The sequence below is a fragment of the Acipenser ruthenus genome, chromosome 14, assembly GCF_902713425.1.
Source record: "Acipenser ruthenus chromosome 14, fAciRut3.2 maternal haplotype, whole genome shotgun sequence".
Lineage (NCBI taxonomy): Eukaryota > Metazoa > Chordata > Actinopteri > Acipenseriformes > Acipenseridae > Acipenser > Acipenser ruthenus.
In genome coordinates this window covers 22,512,245-22,532,290 of record NC_081202.1, presented here as the reverse complement: position 1 = coordinate 22,532,290, position 20,046 = coordinate 22,512,245, and the positions used below count along the sequence as shown (strand labels likewise).

The window sequence follows — 20,046 nt, the reverse complement described above, 5'->3', positions numbered from 1 at the left end:
ATCATCTACACCATGAACAATTGAATTAACTGTTTGCACAAAGTCCTAGGTCAATTACAGCTAGATTTTAATTGTCATGAATCTGCTCAGCCATCTGTAAACAGGCCCTAACTGTCTGAACCAACTTTGACCCTTATACATTCATGTCACAGTCAGATGAGTGACACAGATTGAATGCAAAGTGTGCCTTCAAAAAAAACAAAACAAAATCCCTCATTCTTCATACTTGTGCCTGGGAGGTATTTATGGGGCAGTCTATACAGTTGATCTGACTAAAAGCCATGCTTTACCCTTCCAATTCTAAAAAGTTAAAAGCAAGCTTGCGTTTAGCCTCATGATTAGCTGTTTGACCCCTTAAAAGGGGTTGGTCTCAGTCCAACATCATCTCAGGCATATTTATTTTTACCTAGCAGTCATGGGAACCATACAAAAGACTCACAAATCAATACTGGAAAGAAGCAGGGCTGGTCAGGACTCTTACAACTCCGTGTGAGGGAAGCAGAGTGCACCACTTGAGGAATTCTAACCTGGTGTGGCTGGTGGAAGTAATTTAAAATGAGGTCATTTACTGTAGAGAGTCTAATTAGCTCTTTAGCCACCTGGCTTTTCAAAATATGAAGTGGAGTAACAAGCTTTACTGTCATGGGAGTCTATAAAGAACCTTTAGTTCCCTATTCCTGTCTGTAGGTACTGCTCAATATAACTACAGTATTTCTATGGATGACGGTTCCAGCTTCAGGTGTGAGATTTGTGTATTAACCTTTTGGATGCAGAACTGTTTGTCACATCTTTGCACCCTGTTACAAAGCATGTACCATATCAAAGCTGTCAATTGCATTGAAAAACATATTGATCAGAAATGCCTGCAGAAGTCTAAAACATAAAAGTCTGCCATCTGTATACCAGCTGTTCGTAGCTCAATTGGATCTTTTATCATTAGAATTTTCACTTAACTTACAAACACATCAAAATCAATCACACAAACCATATAAAAAATCAACACACACAGCAAAAAAATTAATGGTTGGTTCTTTTCTAACACAATGAATAAAACGTTTTAAAAGTAATCAATGATTCAAAGTAATCCACCTCTTAGAACGGTAATAGCTTTCATAACTCTCGACAATGAAAATAACTGATTAAATCCATGAAGACATTTCACGTTTAATTACAGGGAACTGAATTAATTAAATTGACCTGAGGGCACTTCTAAGGCTTAGGGTAGAATATATATATAGATATACTGTAAATATATATATAGATATATAGATAGATAGATAGCTAGATAGATAGATAGCTAGATAGATAGATAGATAGATAGATAGATAGATAGATAGACAGATAAAGAAGAAAAACTATTTAAAAAATAAAATAAAAATAATGTACACAAAAAGTTTGAATGATTAAAATCATTTATTTCAGGACGTTTCGGGCAAAAGCCCTTCTTCAGCTGTGTAGAAAGAAAAGTAACACAGTGCAGTAAACTTGTTGATTTCCAAAAATTCTGAGGATGATGTTAAGTTGATGTCAGAATAGAATGTTCATTCCAAGAGGCTCCAAAGTTCCAAGTTTGAAGATAAGCTCACGTTCTCTTTGTTCTTTGCACGTTCCCAACTTTTAAGATTCAGACTTTTTCATTAAAATTGAGGAAATGTGTGGATTTTTTGCAAATTGCGGTTTTCCAGACAAGATCATCAACAGTGCTAAATCCTGTGTGTCATGTTTAGACAGAAAGCATGTCTTACATACCACTAAAAAACACACAGTGAACAGAATTACTTGACTTTTTTGAGGATGCAACATTGAAAATGGACAACTGCAAAGCATACGACATGGTCTATTTAGATTTCCAGAAAGCTTTTGACAAAGTCCCGCATAAAAGATTAATTCTCAAACTGAACGCAGTAGGGATTCAAGGAAATGCATGCACATGGATTAGGGAGTGGTTAACATGTAGAAAACAGAAAGTACTGATTAGAGGAGAAACCTCGAAATGGAGTGAGGTAACCAGTGGTGTACCACAGGGATCAGTATTAGGTCCTCTGCTATTCCTAATCTACATTAATGATTTAGACTCTGATATAGTAAGCAAACTCGTTAAATTTGCAGACGACACAAAAATAGGAGGAGTGGCAGACACTGTTGAAGCAGCAAAGGTCATTCAAAATGATCTAGACCGCATTCAAAATTGGGCAGACACATGGCAAATGAAATTTAATAGAGAAAAGTGTAAAGTATTGCATGCGGGCAATAAAAATGTTCATTATAAATATCATATGGGAGATAGTGAAATTGAAGAAGGGAACTATGAAAAAGACCTAGGAGTTTATGTTGACTCAGAAATGTCTTCATCTAGACAATGTGGGGAAGCTATAAAAAAGGCTAACAAGATGCTTGGATATATTGTGAGAAGTGTTGAATTTAAATCAAGGGAAGTAATGTTAAAACTCTACAATGCATTAGTAAGACCTCACCTAGAATATTGTGTTCAGTTCTGGTCACCTCGTTACAAAAAGGATATTGCTGCTCTAGAAAGAGTGCAAAGAAGAGCAACCAGAATTATCCCGGGTTTAAAAGGCATGTCGTATGCAGACAGGCTAAAAGAATTGAATCTATTCAGTCTTGAACAAAGAAGACTACGCGGCGATCTGATTCAAACATTCAAAATCCTAAAAGGTATAGACAATGTCAACCCGGGGGACTTCTTTGACTTGAAAAAAGAAACAAGGACCAGGGGTCATAAATGGAGATTAGATAAAGGGGCATTCAGAACAGAAAATAGGAGGCACTTTTTTACACAGAGAATTGTGAGGGTCTGGAACCAACTCCCCAGTAATGTTGTTGAAGCTGACACCCTGGGATCCTTCAAGAAGCTGCTTGATGAGATTCTGGGATCAATAAGCTACTAACAACCAAACGAGCAAGATGGGCTGAATGGCCTCCTCTCGTTTGTAAACTTTCTTATGTTCTTCTTATGTTCTTAATTCCTCTAGTCCTCACTTACCATCCCACCAACAGAGAAGTACAGAAAATTCTGCAAAGAAATTTAAAAAATTTACAGCAAGATCCACCTACAGCACCTATTTTTAAAAATCCTCCACTAATATCCTATAGAAGAGACAATAATCTAAAAGAATACATGGTCCACAGTGAAATTCGCTCTTCTGCAGAACCTTTAAAAGTTATAGTCCCATGTAACAGACCACGATGTACGACATGCAAATATATTAACTCCCAAACTGAGATCAGAGGCCCTAAATCATCACTCCACATCCACCAGCCCTTTACACGTACTTCTAAAGGAGTAGTGTACTGCATCATTAGCACAGAATGCAACCAATTAAACGTTGGGGAAACTAAAAGATGTTTAGCAGATCGTTTTGTGGAACATTTACAAAGCATTCGAATCAACACCTTGACATTTCTAGTAGCCTGACACTTCAACAGCAATAAACACACTGCTGAAGACATCACCATCTGTGGAACCAGTCAGTGTTTTGGTACAAATTACACTCGGAAGCAAAGAGAACGTGAGCTTATCTTCAAACTTGGAACTTTGGAGCCTCTTGGAATGAACATTCTATTCTGACATCATCTTAACATCATCCTCAGAATTTTTGAAAATCAACAAGTTTACTGCACTGTGTTACTTTTCTATCTACACAGCTGAAGAAGGGTTTTTGCCCAAAATGTCCTGAAATAAATTATTTTTTAAATCATTTAAACTTTTTGTGTACATTATTTTTATTTTTTAAATATTTTTTCTTCTTATCAACCTTCATTTTTGTACACTGAAGTTCTACTTTCTCTATAATTTTTTTTTTTTTTAATTCCCGAGTCACGAGAAATGCATGTCTATAGAAGTGAATCTTTACAATATATACAGTACCTCCTAAGATGAACAAAGTGCATCTGTCATAGTGTACTTATTAACATCTCCATTTAGTTGTTTGTCTGGGCAGTTTAAAAGCACACTGGCTAAAAACACGAATGCTACAGCATATTTAGTAATCAGTGCTAAATCATCTTTTTTAAAGCTTTTAAAAGGGGCTTTTGGCTGTCATGTTCAAACTGTTTGTCACTTTTTGACTGTTAATCAATAATGTTCTGTTTCAGTTAACACTGTTCTTGCTCGGCAGACAGATGAAACAGACATTATTGCCAATAGAGGTAAAAAAGATCTGCCTGCAGTACACAAAGTTCAGTATGAATATCAATAAGGATTCATTTCATGTTGGTCTCTGAGTGGTGCCTACCACTTTTACACTTTTGGTAAACACTGCAGACCTTGACATAGGTCAAGGTCTATACCTTGAAGGTAAGAGAGATCAGAACCACTGTCTTCTAATGGATTTTCACATCTCATTTCAATATCGACTATTTTATATCTTCACTTGAATTTTATAGCACTGTTGGAAAGTATCTGCTGTACTCTGAACTGGCTGTGACGATTCGTGAGGTTTATAATTCTGTTTTTACTAGCGGTATCCATTAGAATTGTTTGATAGTACTGTAGCTGATCATGTGCAACAACTTCTGCTATAAAAGTGGCCATTGCTTTTATATTCCAACTGAATCTTTTGAACAGCTGCTCGAGCAGCTTTACATAACACTGTATCATATAAGAGTGGATGTGCCACACATGAGGCTGGGATGTGGATGGGATATAAAAATTCATAGTGGTATCCTGGGAAAGAAGTCTGCATTCCTAGGTTATGCTGTGACTGTTTTGCCCCATTGCGGGTGGTGAACGTACAGTGTGGAATAACTCTGCACCACTGAGTCAGCACACATTACTGCTAACCTAGCAGTGAACAAAGTGAAATCCAAGACTTTAGTTGCACCCTTGCTCCCTCAGCTGACCAGGTAAGGCAGTGAGGCAAGGCTTTCTAATTTACGAGAGCCAAGAAAATCTGTATATAACAGAAGGGTCAAAGTGTTGCCTGTTTTGTGGAATATATTTACAGAAATGAAGTGCTATCAATACAGATGACAGTGTTTTAAGAGAAAATTAACCTTTTTACTGCTGTTGGCAGTACTGCAAAACACCATTCCAGTAAATAATGGGGTAGGAAAACTTTTAACAATTCACTCACTCACATGTGGTACATTGTCCACTTGATAGTACATATAGTACTTCATAACCTCCCTGCTTGGGCTAAATATTTCACTGGTTGAGACACATTAAAGTACACTACCCAAGTCTGTTTTTTTTTTCTGCTAAGCACTAAGATGCAGCTCCGCTAGCAAGCTCCATTACATAGGCCATAAATCAACAGTTTAGGCCCAGTGAAATAAACACACTATTAGTATATGAAATTGCTTTATTTCAACTGGATTGCAATGTGTAAAAAATAAATTGGATTCAATGAAAATGTCTTTTTCAGCTCTTTCAAAAAGCAATTTAAATATATATTTTCACATGATGGCAAATAAGGCCAATGATTTACCTCTTGTAGATCAGCCAATTTTCGCCCAAAGCATTTCTTTGGAGACTTAAATTCAATTCAATTCATTTTTAATTTGGTCATTAAATGATGCCAATATATTACAGACCTGTAGATTTAACACCTACCTGCAAAAATAAACAACTTATAAAACTTAAACCTACATACTGTAGCATGCCACCCCCCCTGGGGGCTAAGGGTGACCGAGCTATGGGGGAACCAGTACAACTACCCTTGATCAAGCTTGTAGTTACTACGCCCAGCAATTGCCACAATAATCAGACTTTGATTGGCCTACATAATCAGGTGATAAAGTGTTTGTGAAGTGACAGAGAACCACGTTTGAACGTTATTGGATCCTCTGACATCTAAACGTCTGCTGTAACCTACAATACAGTGTAGGTCTGCTTAGCATTTCAATCAAAATATTGTGTATTTCCTAGACAATAGTTCCCGGGAAAATATTGAATAATAGACAAAAATTGGGTATAAATCAGTAAAAACCGATGTCCAGTTAAAAAAAAAAAAAATCTGTAATTTTTCGGTAAAATTCGGAATAAACCGCAAACGTGGAACACTATGTATAAATAATGTACTGCTCCCTTTCAAAGCCTTTGTTACAGACGTGCTCAAATTTGTTGGTACCCTTACAGCTCATTGAAATAATGCTTCATTCCTCCTGAAAAGTGATGAAATTAAAAGCTATTTTATCATGTATACTTGCATGCCTTTGGTATGTCATAGAATAAAGCAAAGAAGCTGTAAAAAGAGATGAATTATTGCTTATTCTACAAAGATATTCTAAAATGGCCTGGACACATTTGTTGGTACCCCTTAGAAAAGATAATAAATAATTGGATTATAGTGATATTTCAAACTAATTAGTTTCTTTAATTAGTATCACACATGCCTCCAATCTTGTAATCAGTCATTCAGCCTATTTAAATGGAGAAAAGTAGTCACTGTGCTGTTTGGTATCATTGTGTGCACCACACTGAACATGGACCAGAGAAAGCAAAGGACAGAGTTGTCTGAGGAGATCAGAAAGAAAATAACAGACAAGCATGGTAAAGGTAAAGGCTACAAGACCATCTCCAAGCAGCTTGATGTTCCTGTGACAACAGTTGCAAATATTATTAAGAAGTTTAAGGTCCATGGAACTGTAGCCAACCTCCCTGGGCGCGGCCGAAAGAGGATAATCGACCCCAGATTGAACAGAAGGATAGTGCGAATGGTAGAAAAAGAACCAAGGATAACTGCCAAAGAGATACAAGCTGAACTGCAAGGTGAAGGTACGTCAGTTTCTGATCGCACCATCCGTCGCTTTTTGAGCGAAAGTGGGCTCCATGGACGAAGACCCAGGAGGACTCCACTTTTGACAGAAAAACATAAAAAAGCCAGACTGGAATTTGCTAAAATGCATATTGACAAGCCACAATCCTTCTGGGAGAATGTCCTTTGGACAGATGAGTCAAAACTGGAGTTTTTTGGCAAGTCACATCAGCTCTATGTTCACAGACGAAAAAATGAAGCTTTCAAAGAAAAGAACACCATACCTACAGTGAAACATGGAGGAGGCTCGGTTATGTTTTGGGGCTGCTTTGCTGTGCCTGGCACAGGGTGCCTTGAATCTGTGCAGGGCACAATGAAATCTCAAGACTATCAAGGCATTCTGGAGCGAAACGTACTGCCCAGTGTCAGAAAGCTCTGTCTCAGTCGCAGGTCATGGGTCCTCCAACAGGATAATGACCCAAAACACACAGCTAAAAGCACCCAAGAATGGATAAGAACAAAACATTGGACTATTCTGAAGTGGCCTTCTATGGGTCCTGATCTGAATCCTATCGAACATCTATGGAAAGAGCTGGAGAAGGCACCCATCAAACCTGAGACAGCTGGAGCAGTTTGCTCAGGAAGAGTGGGACAAACTACCTGTTAACAGGTGCAGAAGTCTCATTGAGAGCTACAGAAAACGTCTGATTGCAGTGATTGCCTCTAAAGGTTGTGCAACAAAATATTAGGTTAGCGGTCCCATCATTTTTGTCCATGCCATTTTCATTTGTTTTATTATTTACAATATTATGTTGAATAAAAAATCAAAAGTAAAGTCTGATTTCTATGAAATATGGAATAAACAATGGTGGATGCCAATTACTTTTGTCAGTTTCAAGTTATTTCAGAGAAAATTGTGCATTCTTCGTTTTTTGTGGAGGGGTACCAACAAATTTGAGCACGTCTGTAAATAACGAGAAACTATGTATTTTTATCTCTGCAATTTGAAGTCACATTTATGATACATAATGCCAAGAGACTTGGAAAAAACATTTTAATGGATGCAGTCAATTGCTTTTAGAGGTGGTTGAAAAAAAGGACATTTTTGCTGGAATTATTTAAAGCATGGTAAATAATTATCTAGGCAGAAACAACAATAGAGAATGTTAGAGAACACACAGAATACTAGAGAACATTTAAGAGGTAAGAAATAAAGCTAGTTGGTATAAAGTATTCATTTAAAACACACTACAGTACCTAGGCCAGTCCTTATTAACGTACCATCCCTGGTGTTATCTCTGAATCCTGCTGTATTAGAAAATAGATATCTATTAAACGGAGCTACATTCATAACTGATGATAAACTACCATTATGACAAACAAATAAAAATGATCTATTTGTCTCATCCTGGTGAAAATGCTTACAGAATTTAAAAAGGATTTCAGATTAAAATTCAATTTTTTGTTTGTTTGCTCTATTTGATAAGAAATGCCATCATAAATTTTGAACAGCATGGCAGCAGTTTACAAAACACTGAATTGAATAGGTTGGCTTAGGCCAACAGAATTCCTTTTTCCAGAAACCTCCTGCACAATTCCACCACTGTTAGGTATGTGAAGGGCTCATGACAGATTTGATGGTGCCCATGTGACAGACAGGCACCAACAGTAGCTAAGTACTCTCATGGATTATATTTATATATTTCAAATATTATAGAAAAACAGACAGACACAAACAATATTTTTATTCTAAGTTTGATACTCACAAAACTGTTTCAAATAGTTGCTAGCCTCTTCAAGCTTTGTGAAAGGGGCCCAATATCTCCACCTTCATATGTAAAATGTTACAATTTGATGTGCAGGTTATTCATGTGATCATGTCTTAACAGACCAGCTGGGTTAGAAATCCCCATTTCCTCCTCCAATTAAACGTTGTTGCCACTGACCCAAAGAGGGAGCCATGGTTTTCTTAACAAGAGTACTGATACTGTTTCAGTGAATTAGAAAAGAAGTATTAGAATGGTAATATGCATGCAGATTTTACAAACCGTGTCTTTAGAGTGGCCCAATAGGAAGAAATATGGGGAGCCATGCTTGTCACTTTTCATGCACATGGACAGGCTGGAAGGTACCATTCCTAAAGGAAGGGGAGGAACAGCCTAGGGCCAATCATTAGAATTAACAGAACCAGTGACATTAAGACAGAACGTTATTTATAGTACTGTTAGTTCAAAGTTATTCTTGACAGAACACAATGTTAATTAGAAACCGTTTTTAAAAATACAGGTTAGAGTTTAACATTAAACAAAATATTAATAATCAAATACATGCTGAGTTAAAACTTTTTTTTTTTAGCAACAAGGTTCCAGTAAATTTTCAAATTAAGTAAACAAGGTGTTCTGAGATGCTTGGAAAGCAGCTATGATTAATGAGGTGCTAATTATGCCAGAAGGACAAAGTTATTAATCGCTAGTTAGCCTCCTGCTGACAAAAACAAGATTTCTATTTCTCAGCCAGTCTGACATTAAAAGCCTCCGTGTCCCCATCACCTGCTGATAACTGGATGACACACAATTAATTTAACCTTTGTTTGAAAGCAACAGTGCTATAGATCACCAAAGAATTTGCTTATCAACCAAGCACGTTTTAATTTTAAGCTTTGTTTATTTTGGTTTTATTGGGTTGTCACTAGTTTGGTTTGAATTACCAAATTACCAAAAAAGGTATGAAATGGTCAAATGTACATCTACAATGTATTTTTTAGTTTCTTCAAAGAAATAAAAAGAAGACACAGGAGTCTATTCAAATGATCTAAACATTGGTGGATCTAAATACCACCGCTGTTTAATTCATTAAAGTAAGGCCCTTTCAGGTATTTTACTTATTTTTACAAAATGTAATATTGGCCTTATATTAATAATCTAATCCATAAAAGGACCCCACAGCAAAACTGTTCTTAAAAATGTTTCTATATGCACCAGAAGGTAGATTAAGGCATGAATAATATATATTTAATAGAATAAATATTCTGATGTTTTTTTTCTGCAGAAAGGGGTTTTGGTTTGAAAAGATGTGGCGTGCTTTCCTCTGATTCAGGGCAATATCAGATACAGATACACTACTCAAGTCTTGAGATATACAGCTCTTGTCAATTTAGCTGGTTTACCTAACCTGCAACAAAAGACACTTGCAGCCCCTTTCACACTGGCACTCCTACCCAGGTCCGGACCCAGGTCCTGGCTACTCGGGTCACAATCCTGTGGAGTGTGAAACCATGTACCTGGATCGTACCCGGGTTAACCCGGGTCCCAGTGTCCCACCTCAGGATGTGGGTCTACACGCTTTGCCCCAGGTTGAGCGAAACAAAATTACTGATGGCTGTTTGTGAGCTGACAAAATAATAAACAGCCACGCTTGCGTGAAGGTTTCACTTCCGCAAGGAACATTCTGTTTAGCCATTTTTTTGTTTCCTGAGACACACCATGAGCCAGATAGCAGCATGAAGAAACATTTGCTCTAATCAACATTTGGGCTGATGGTTCAATCCAGAGAAGCTTGGATGGAAGTGTCTGTAACAAGCTGCTTCCTGGGCACTGATACATGTATTGTTTACTTGCATCTGTCACCCAGGTCAACCCTGTTTTATGAAAAACAGTGTGAAATCGCATACCCAATCTACATGACACCATGCCCTGCTCAGGCAGGTTTTGACCTGGGTAGAGCATACCAGTGTGAAAGGGGCTCACCATAAGAGCAACCAGAGAAAATGTCCTCTGATATGGGTAAAGTTTAACTGTGGATTGCAAAAAAATCAAACATTTAGGCAGAATGGAGGCTGTGAACTAATTATAATATTTGTGGTAGCTGACTTATTTCTAAATAGCAGTGATATGAAATGCATTACATACACATTTCACCTTTGTGTAATGTCTGGAGGGGGATTGGAATTTCATATGGTACCGAGGTGAGACTGAGGCTGGTTTAACAGTGCAGATGGAAAAATGACAATAGTTGCTTTATCTGGTATTATTGTCTGTCAATCATTTGTACTATATTATTTAACAACAATTTCTTATTGTATCTTCCATAAATGCCTTCTAACTCTTAGCTTGGTGACTGCAAAAAATAATTGCTTTATCAACCACTACACAATTTTGCTGAAATTGGACTGCACTTTCAGGAAATGCAGTGTTCTACAGTTAATTTCCTTTTAATGTTCTCTGAATGACTGTCTGGTATTTTACTGAGTTATAATACAACACGCTCTGATATTGGATGGAGATTCTGTGTTGTAATGACTATACCATATTCAATATAAGAGTCCTCATAAAAAAACAAATTTCCTACTGACTGAACACAGTAATGCATCAGGCTTTAAACCTGCATGTCAAAGGGAGGCATATTGTGGAAGCTGTATATTCTGGATTTATTTGGGGCTAAATGATAACTATGTCTTGCTTGTTGTCTTCTACTGTATATTGTTACGATATTAAAGCTAAAACAGACTTACAAAGCTCGTCACAAAATAAATTAAACAATCAGCAATTTTAATAATAGCTTTTTAAAAAGTCATCTTAAAAAGCTACTTGCTACAATAGCATCTTATTTAGCCATTTCCCTTTCATTAGTGTTACTTACAATTCACTCCTCCTTTAATTGTTTTTGTGTGTGTTATAATTTTCTCCAAGCCTGCTGTTGGAAAACAGCTCTGTACTGGTGGGGTTTAAAAACACGTCCTGCTGCACAGAAAGCAGGGGGACCCCAACACATCATTTCACACAATACATTTTTGTTGTAACTGCAACATATCATAAAGAAAGAACAGTGGGTGTGAAATGGACAGGTGGAGACATATTTTGCTGTTTCTTTAGTTGTTTCTTTACCCTGTTTCTAAGCCAAATCACTGCAATATCCGTAACCGATTACGGAGGGCCTGAATGCTTTTGTAGCTGATCTGTCTGGAACTTAACTCAGTATGCTGAGTGAATGCAACTTGAAGACCACTGTAACATTATCAGTGTCATCCAGTCTCAAATTTGACTAGCAAGTATAAATAAGGAACTAATGTAATGACAAATGAGACACTTACATGTGGCAATGAATATATAGATAGAGGTCCAATACTAAGTGTTACTTGACACGCCCTTTGTTGTTTGATATGAAAATGAAACTGCAACACCAAGCAATCTCAGCCACGCCTTGAATGGAATTCAAGTTTCAAAAGCTACTTAAAAATCATGACAAAATCAAGCGTTATTGTAAGTACTTTTAAGTGCAGTTACTGAAGACAAGAATTGATATGCTTCACGGTTTTTATTGTAAATACAAGAATGCTAGTTAGTAGAAGAAGAAGAAGAAGAATGTGAAAACCCACCATACTCTGGGACCTGCCCTGTCCCTCTCTTAAGCAACAGACGCACTCTCCTCCCTCCTGATTTGATGAGCTCGATTGCTCTGGCATGTGTCATATCTCTTGTGCTCTCACCGTTGATTTCTATGATTTGATCCCCAACCTGTCAGGGAAAAGAATATCATGTTAAAAGTGCCTTAGTACACTGGGAAACAAAAAAGAAAAAATTACATCCTAGGTTTTATCACCTCACATACTGTATCACCTCACTACACTAGCTGATTTGTTAAGTCTTCTTACTTTAAAAACAGTCCTGAAAAATCAAATACATACAATGCATTGCTGCTGTTTTTTGTTTGATTTTGAAGTATTCACTTTGTTTAAGTTCTTTTTGATATTCTTAGAGCAAACGGTAATGTCTACCAATGGGGGTAATTTCCAATGATTTGTCACCAGCTTTCCATGTGGTTAAACACCTCATTCGTCATGCTTGTGGGTGAAATAAATCATTTACAAAGGTTGTGATGAAGCAGTCTGTAAAAGGTGCATTTTGCAAGACTTTTCCTTTCCAGGACGCTAACTGATCAATGCTACAATTAAAGAATATGCATCTAGGGGGAGAAAAAAAAAGAAAAAACACTCCTCCTAATTTGTACTGCACTTTCATAGACTTTAATGTCTACTATAATGAATGTGTTTACTTTTCCAGAAATTTCCAGAGATGTGGCAACATGTGTGCAAGGGTGGCCTGGTAAATGATTTATGTTAACCATCCATAAATGACTACCATTAAAATAATGTGGAAGTATAAATGGGATATTTCGTACAAATGTGACATATCTATCTATCTATCTATCTATCTATCTATCTGTCTATCTATCTATCTCCTTTCATGCTGTCTGTCATTGAGGTTGCTGGGAGGGAGTGTGTGAGTCTCGATTGGCGTGTGAGTAGTTTCGTTTTTTTGTTGTTTTTTCTTTCTTCTTTCTTTTTCTTTGTTTTGTTGCTTAAACAGATTGTTTGTTTAAGTGTTTGGCTGATTTTGTTTTACCAGACACGGCCGCTATGGCTATGTCCGATAGGACGCCAAGTGGTTCGCGCGTTTTGTTTTTGAAAATTTTACAAGAAGGCACGGCATTAATGGTGTGGAAGAGTCTCTAAATGAGGCTGCTGATGATTCATATGTTTCCAAAACAAGTAATAGAATGGTTAAAAATACGGATACTGAGAACATAGAAAGAAATCTTAAAAGGGATAGTAACAGTGCGGTACAATCAGAGGAAGAGATGGAGGAGGGTGGGCAGGTGATTAATGCAAATATTGCTTTTAAAATGCCTGGGAAAAAGAGGAAAATAAAAACTAAGGAGATTCATTCAGCGAAACACAGTGTGTGCTCAGAAACTATAGTCTCTCATAGTGATGATTTCAGGAATGGTTTAGCTGTGAGAAGAGACGTGGTCTCTGTTAGTGTTAGCAATGCTGCCAATCTCTCAGCGACTCAGAGTATAGTGGAAGACAGCGGAGACGCTGAAAATGATGTGAGTGAGAGTGATACTGACTCCTCAGTAACTTGTGAAATGTCCGCCAGTCAGTTGGAGAGAGGTGGGTACAGTAATGAAAGTATTTGTAGTTTTCTGGAGCTAATTAAGGGTAAATAAATATTAGTGTAGTTGAGCACTTTCTCAACTTGAAATTATTTGTAAGTTCTGCGAGACCGATTGAAGAATTTAATTAGCAAAGTGCGTGCTTTCTTTTAAATCTAGTAAACATGTTTAGAACATAATAACATAAGAACATAAGAAAGTTTACAAACGAGAGGAGGCCATTCGGTCCATCTTGCTTGTTTGGTTGTTAGTAGCTTATTGATCCCAGAATCTCATCAAGGTGTCGGCTTCAACAACATTACTGGGGAGTTGGTTCCAGGCCCTCACAATTCTCTGTGTAAAAAAGTGCCTCCTATTTTCTGTTCTGAATGCCCCTTTATCTAATCTCCATTTGTGACCCCTGGTCCTTGTTTCTCTTTTCAGGTCGAAAAAGTTCCCTGGGTCGACAATGTCAATACCTTTTAGAATTCTGAATTTAGACATGCACAATTATCTTATTTTCTTTCTGTCTATTGGTTTGTTGTGTTTATTTTCTCTTTTACTCCTATTATTCAGACTTTTGATTTGGGTACCTTAAATATAAATGGAGGGAAAGATGTAGGAAAGAGAGCAGCAGTTTTTGAATATTTAATACAGAAGAAAATGAGTGTTGCCATGCTTCAAGAAACACATACAGATGAAAACATTAAGGCAGATTGGTTTAAACAAAGGGAGGGGGGGTTATACTGAGCCATGGAACTCATTTTACTGCAGGAGTCGTAATTTTATTTTCTAAACCTGATTCTTTCACTGTGAGTGAAGAGGTTCAAGGGCGGCTATTAAAAGTTCAAGTCAGTATTTGTAGTAAGACTCTTGTCTTTATAAATGTTTATGATCCAAATGATGGGAGAGAGAGTGTTATTCTTCCAAACTATGAATAAAGTACTGGCACAGTGTCAGCCTGAGGATGTGGTTTTATTGGGTGGGGATTTTAATAGTACAGTAGACAACAAGGTTGATAGGAATGGCTCTGTACCCCCTCCAAGCTTTTAGGATTTAAAGCTGGTCTCATTTCTTTAGATCAGGAGAAAGCTTTTGATCGTGTAGATCATAAGTATTTATTTAATGTAGTTAAGGCTTTTGGTTTTGGCCCCAGTTTTTTGGGCAAAATTCAGTTACTCCACAGTAATGTTTTTAGTACACTTAAAATGAATGGTGTGCTTAGCTCTCCTATTCAGGTGCAGAGGGGAATTCGACAGGGCTATTTCATGTCTGGGATGTTATATTCGCTTTCAATTGAACCGTTACTCCACAAATTAAAGATTTTGTTATCTGGCTTGTCCATTCCAAATGTACCGGTGGAGCCTATAAAAGTGGTGGCCTATGCTGATGATGTTGTAATCTTTGTTTTGGGAAAAAAAGATGTACAAATATTAAATGATTGCTTGACATTGTTTGGAGAAGAGTCCTCTGCAAAGACAAACTGGTCAAAAAGCAGTGCGTTTTTATTAGGTGATTGGGAAGGCAGTAGGCCTCTAGATCTCCCCCCAGGGTTACAGTGAAGTCAAGCAGTTTTTAGACACCTGGGAGTGTTCTTGGGAGGGGAAGGGGTGGCTAAAGAGAACTGGGATGGGATGTTGGATAAGGTCAAAAGTAGACTGCAGAGCTGGCGATGGCTGCTGACTAAACTATCCTATAGAGGTAGAGTTTTAGTGATTAACAACCTAGTAACCTCTATGTTATGGCACAGATTAAGATGTGTAGATCCCCCACTGTTGTTATTAAAAGAGATCCAAGACTGATAGTGATTTTTTTCTGGGGCAGATTGCACTGGATAAAGCAGAGCGTGCTGTTTTTGCCTGTTGAAGAGGGAGGGCAGGGCTTGGTTGATATTGTGAGTAGGGTGGCTGCGTTTCGGCTGCATTCTCTGCAGAGGCTGCTCCTGAATCTCTCCCCTGGAGAGCACTGGCTTTTTTTTCCTCCAATGGGTGGAGAAGTTGGGATTAGACAGACAGGTGTTTTTATTGAATACTGCACAGTTTGACTTGTCTGTTTTACCTGATTTTTACAGGGGGCTTGTGGCAAAGTGGTTTGCAGTGTACAGGAGCAGGAGTGATGCGGTGTGTAACTAGCAGACAGAGATTTGTAATACAGTCAGAAGTATTTTTATTTTTAACAATCCAGGTCTGGTGACCAAATAATAATCCCCGGCAATACACAGCAATGTGTAGTGCACAGGGTAAATAATAACGGGTTTGCAGTCCCAAATAATAAAACACAAGTATCCCTCCCACAATGTACAAACACGGTCACCAGTCCTGGCTGCAGTGCTCATGGCGGGTGATACAGTTTATTGCGTGACAATAGTGCAGTGCTGTTCCGGGTTTTGTGCTGGCCCTTGGCGACAGCTCCGGAACGTGTTAGTCGTCTATTAATACAACAAGCAACAATTATAGACAAACAAAACAAACACTACTGCACAGGTCCTTCCAGGTTATTTACTCATAACCAAAGCGAAGGAACCGATTGTGTCTCTCGGTCCCCTTTTATGCCGTCACACATGACCCCTTGGTAAACAAGTGCAGCTGCAACTCCAATCCGCGACTGCCACATCGTTTCCCTTCCGGGTCGATGAGTTAATGCACCGGAGTTTTGCCCCCTTTCTAGCTGGCCAACTTCCCTTGAACCCTGGGAAAGAACTGTCGGGCCAGCCCATCCAAGGTACTCTGTTCTTGCTACTTAGCACCCTCACAGGTCGGGAGGGAGATTTACTACCAAGAATCACTGTATTTCTGTCACAGGGCTGCTGAATGCCTGGATGCTATTCAGAGTACACCAAGATTTTAGGTGTGTGGGGTTATACTGGCTCTTAGAAGAGCCGTTGGTATATAATCCTAATTTGAAATATCCAATTTTAGAGTCAAATAGTTAAGTGTTTACTAACTACTAAAGGATTGATACAAATTGTACAGTTAGTGGACCTTAAAGAGCGAGCTTGGAAAAGCCCTGAGGTCCAAGCATCTGAGTTGAGAGCGAGATCGGTGAGGATGATAAAGGGTGTATTAATACAGCTGTGGGCTGCCTTGTCTAGTGAGGGCTTGAGGTTATGAGTCTGTTTTTCAAAGGGGACAGTTCTCTGGGTTTAGAGCCAGAGATTTTTAAGCTTCAGGTTAGACCTGCTGTCGATCAGATTGCTGACTCCCCAGGACACCTTTACAGTTTAGAGCATTCTACAGCCTGCAATTTGGAGCAACAGAAAAGAAAGCATTGTACAGGCTTTGTGTTAAGATTAGGAATTTTAAAATGTTGAAAGATGTCCCAGATATGCACTGGAGGGAGAGATTGGGTGTTGAAGTTTCTGTTAAACCTGCCTGGAATAACCTGTATAAACCACCAATCCAGAAAAGTGTAGGTGATCAGAGGCAGATGTTAAGTGTGTTTTTTGTCAGCAGAGAGAAACTGTTTTTCTTTTTTTTTTGTTCTGTCCAAGGCTGTAGTCTCTGATGAATTTACTAGACGAGTTGTTTAATCATTCTCCCATGCTGTTTTCATATATGTTTTTCTAAGGGTAATAAGTCTACTGCTAAACTGGCTAATTTTCTTATTGGTCAAGCTAAATTTGCCATTTTAAAAAGCAGAAAAAACAAACTGAGCAATGCTTTGACTGCTGATATAATATGTGTGTTTAAAGTGCCGGTGGCTTGCAGACTGTGAATTGATTTTATGTATTATAAATTAGTACATCAATTGGAGTTGTTCCAATCAGGCTTTTGGTGGGGTGCTGTGTTTAGTGGAAGAAGGAATTTTAAATATGAGGGTGTGATTTTAAATAAAAAATAACATTTAATGAAAAAACTGTTTAAATACGTACATGTTTTGTATTGTTATTGAATTGTTTGTATAATGTATGATTATTTATAATAAATATCTTTCAAAAAAAGTCATAATGCTAATGTGATAGTCTTGTGTGCCAGGTCCAATAGCAACATTGCAAATTAATAAACCATGAATCATCATAAAGGGGGAAGATTCTGAAAGTCCAGGATGTAGGATGCTACATCAGACAAGTCATTAAACTAATCTAGAAAGAAAGGTACATCGGTTCAGGGAATTGTTTGAAAGTGTACCCGAGTGCTTGATTAAATTAGATGGATTAATACGCAAGGTCCCGTGTACCTTTTCTGCTTGACGTGACATTCTCAATTCTCTAGAAAAAGGGGACTGTTCAATTAGAGTGATTAAAGTACATTTGGAAAATATAGAATATACCGCTTCATAAACATACATTAGTATGCACTATAGTTATTAAAATAAAAAAAGTATAGCACTCTTTTTTTTTAAATAATAATATAAAATATGCTGTATATAGCTTTTCATATGATTATCTGATTTTGTGTATTGAGATAAATGTTAAAATGGCCATCTCAATGAAGGAAGGCTCCTTTCAGATCTAGCATATTAAGGTACTGTGACAGAAATAATAATTGTTTCCAGATAATTCTAGTTCTTTAGATTTCCAATCTCTGCTGTGCTGCCGATGCCTTCATATAAAACTTCAAATTCAATTTCAATGTAATATAACTTTTTTGATACAATGCTGTTAAGTTGCATCATTTTCATTACATACTGTACTGGTGTTTTCAGTTATATTGTTTAAATTGCTCTACTTCTCCCTTTTACACTGTGATGGTTTTCATCTTACATAAGCCTGTCCCCAAAGCTTTCAATCAGGAGCTCTCCAGTGTCCAGGTTTGTTACGGCCGAATACACTGTGTGGGATGTCAGGGTGTGCTATGTGTTACGATGCTTACTGAAGTCAAGTGAAAGCGTCTTACCCTCATTCTCCCATTCCTTATTGCAGGTCCGTCTTCTGCCAGTCTCAGTACATATAAATCCATCTTATACTCTCGACCACCCCGGATACTGAATCCAAACCCTTTCATGCTTTTCTCCAGCTCCACAGTGAAATAAGAGAAATCCTGTTAAAAAAAAAAAAAAAAAAAAAAAATACTAAGCAATGCAGAAATCTGAATGTGGATATTAAATGTGGATAAGTGTAACCCTCCTTCTGGGAAAGAATGATAATGTCTTGCCTCTTTATTGGTCAGTCTATATTGGTATCAGTACATTTAATATCACCACAAGCCTTTGGCCTTCTCCGTTTGGCCTTTTGCTAGTATTGGTGATGCCTTGTGTCTAATTTATTTAAATTCAGAACGAGTTCTGCTACATTTATTTTGACCCTGATTAGCACCGGTCTTACCTACCTATGGTAACATTAGGTAGTTCAGGATCAGTGCTAATCAACTTCTGTGAAACCAGCCAATAAGCATTCAAATACTGTTTATACACTGATTTTTGAATGTACTGAACAGTAAGTAAAATGATTGTTAACAATTTACAACACTACTGGGAACATAGGATTAAAGCCAGTGCAGTGCCTGGAAGCTCAACATACATTTACAACAGGACATCTCCAGTTTGATGTGCTGTTTTAAAAGATCTTCTGTTGTGAATAGTGATACATGAGGAAAAGAAACAAAGTAATATTAATAAAACAAAGTGTGAATTTTTAATGCATTTTAAAGGTTTATCACAGTTCTGCATTAGAACTACTGCCTCAGTGTTGTACCTGTGGTTGCCTGCAATCCGGTGCTGGATACTGCCTCGTGTCAGGGGAATGCAGCCTGTAATCTATGACTGGGGGCTGCCTGTAGTCCAGTGTAGGCGGCTGTCTGTAATCTACTACTGGAGGCTGTCGGTAGTCTACAGGAGGCTGTCTATAGTCTGTGAAGGGTGGTTGCCTGATATCCGGTTTCACATCTTGCCTTGCTTTTACCTCTGATCTGTAGCTTAAAAAAAGCATATAGTTAGCAATTGAACAGTTTGTCAATCAACAGCAGGTTTGCTATGGCATGTGGTAAATAGAATACAGTAGCTATTCTTCTAGATATCTGTGATCTGTAAAAAAACATTGCATAAACCAAACAGATCCGTTTAAACTAGTTAACTGAAGCACTGGCCAAAATTAGTTGTACATTTTGCACCATCAGTACAATGCCACTCCCAGAGAAAGTATGTGATAATCCAAATGGTGATAAGAGCTACATTTTAATACAGTTATTAATCACGGAAAACATGGAATTTATAAATCTTCATCCTTACTGAAGAAATGAGAAACAGTTTTAGGCAACTTTTTGTAATATAATGTGATCGATAGACCCTGGTGCAGGTTCTGTGAACAAAACATCAAGTTCATTGCGGTGAAAATATTTCACTGTGCTTTTTTCCCTCAGAATGGATGTTGTTTAATTGTTGTATAAAACAAAGTGTAGCTATATTACCCAAACAACCTATTCTATAACCAAAACTAATAACTAACAAATACAAGATT

The 20,046-nt window shown here is 37.6% G+C and overlaps 1 protein-coding gene across 4 annotated transcripts in view; it reads right to left on the bottom strand.

Moving 5' to 3' along the window:
• Positions 1–20,046, bottom strand: part of LOC117419695 (membrane-associated guanylate kinase, WW and PDZ domain-containing protein 2-like) — a 293,429-nt gene that overhangs the window by 4,662 nt on the left and 268,721 nt on the right. For 2 of the 4 annotated variants that reach the window (XM_058986121.1, XM_034032701.3), the window contains 3 exons: positions 19,285–19,504; positions 18,488–18,631; positions 12,094–12,232 (listed from right to left, as the gene is read on the bottom strand). In XM_058986121.1, coding sequence (XP_058842104.1) covers positions 12,094–12,232; positions 18,488–18,631; positions 19,285–19,504 — 503 coding nt within the window. Of the gene's footprint in view, positions 1–8,767; positions 8,857–12,093; positions 12,233–18,487; positions 18,632–19,284; positions 19,505–20,046 lie in introns of all 4 variants that reach the window. The other 2 variants (XM_034032706.3, XM_034032702.3) reach the window with 2 other exon arrangements.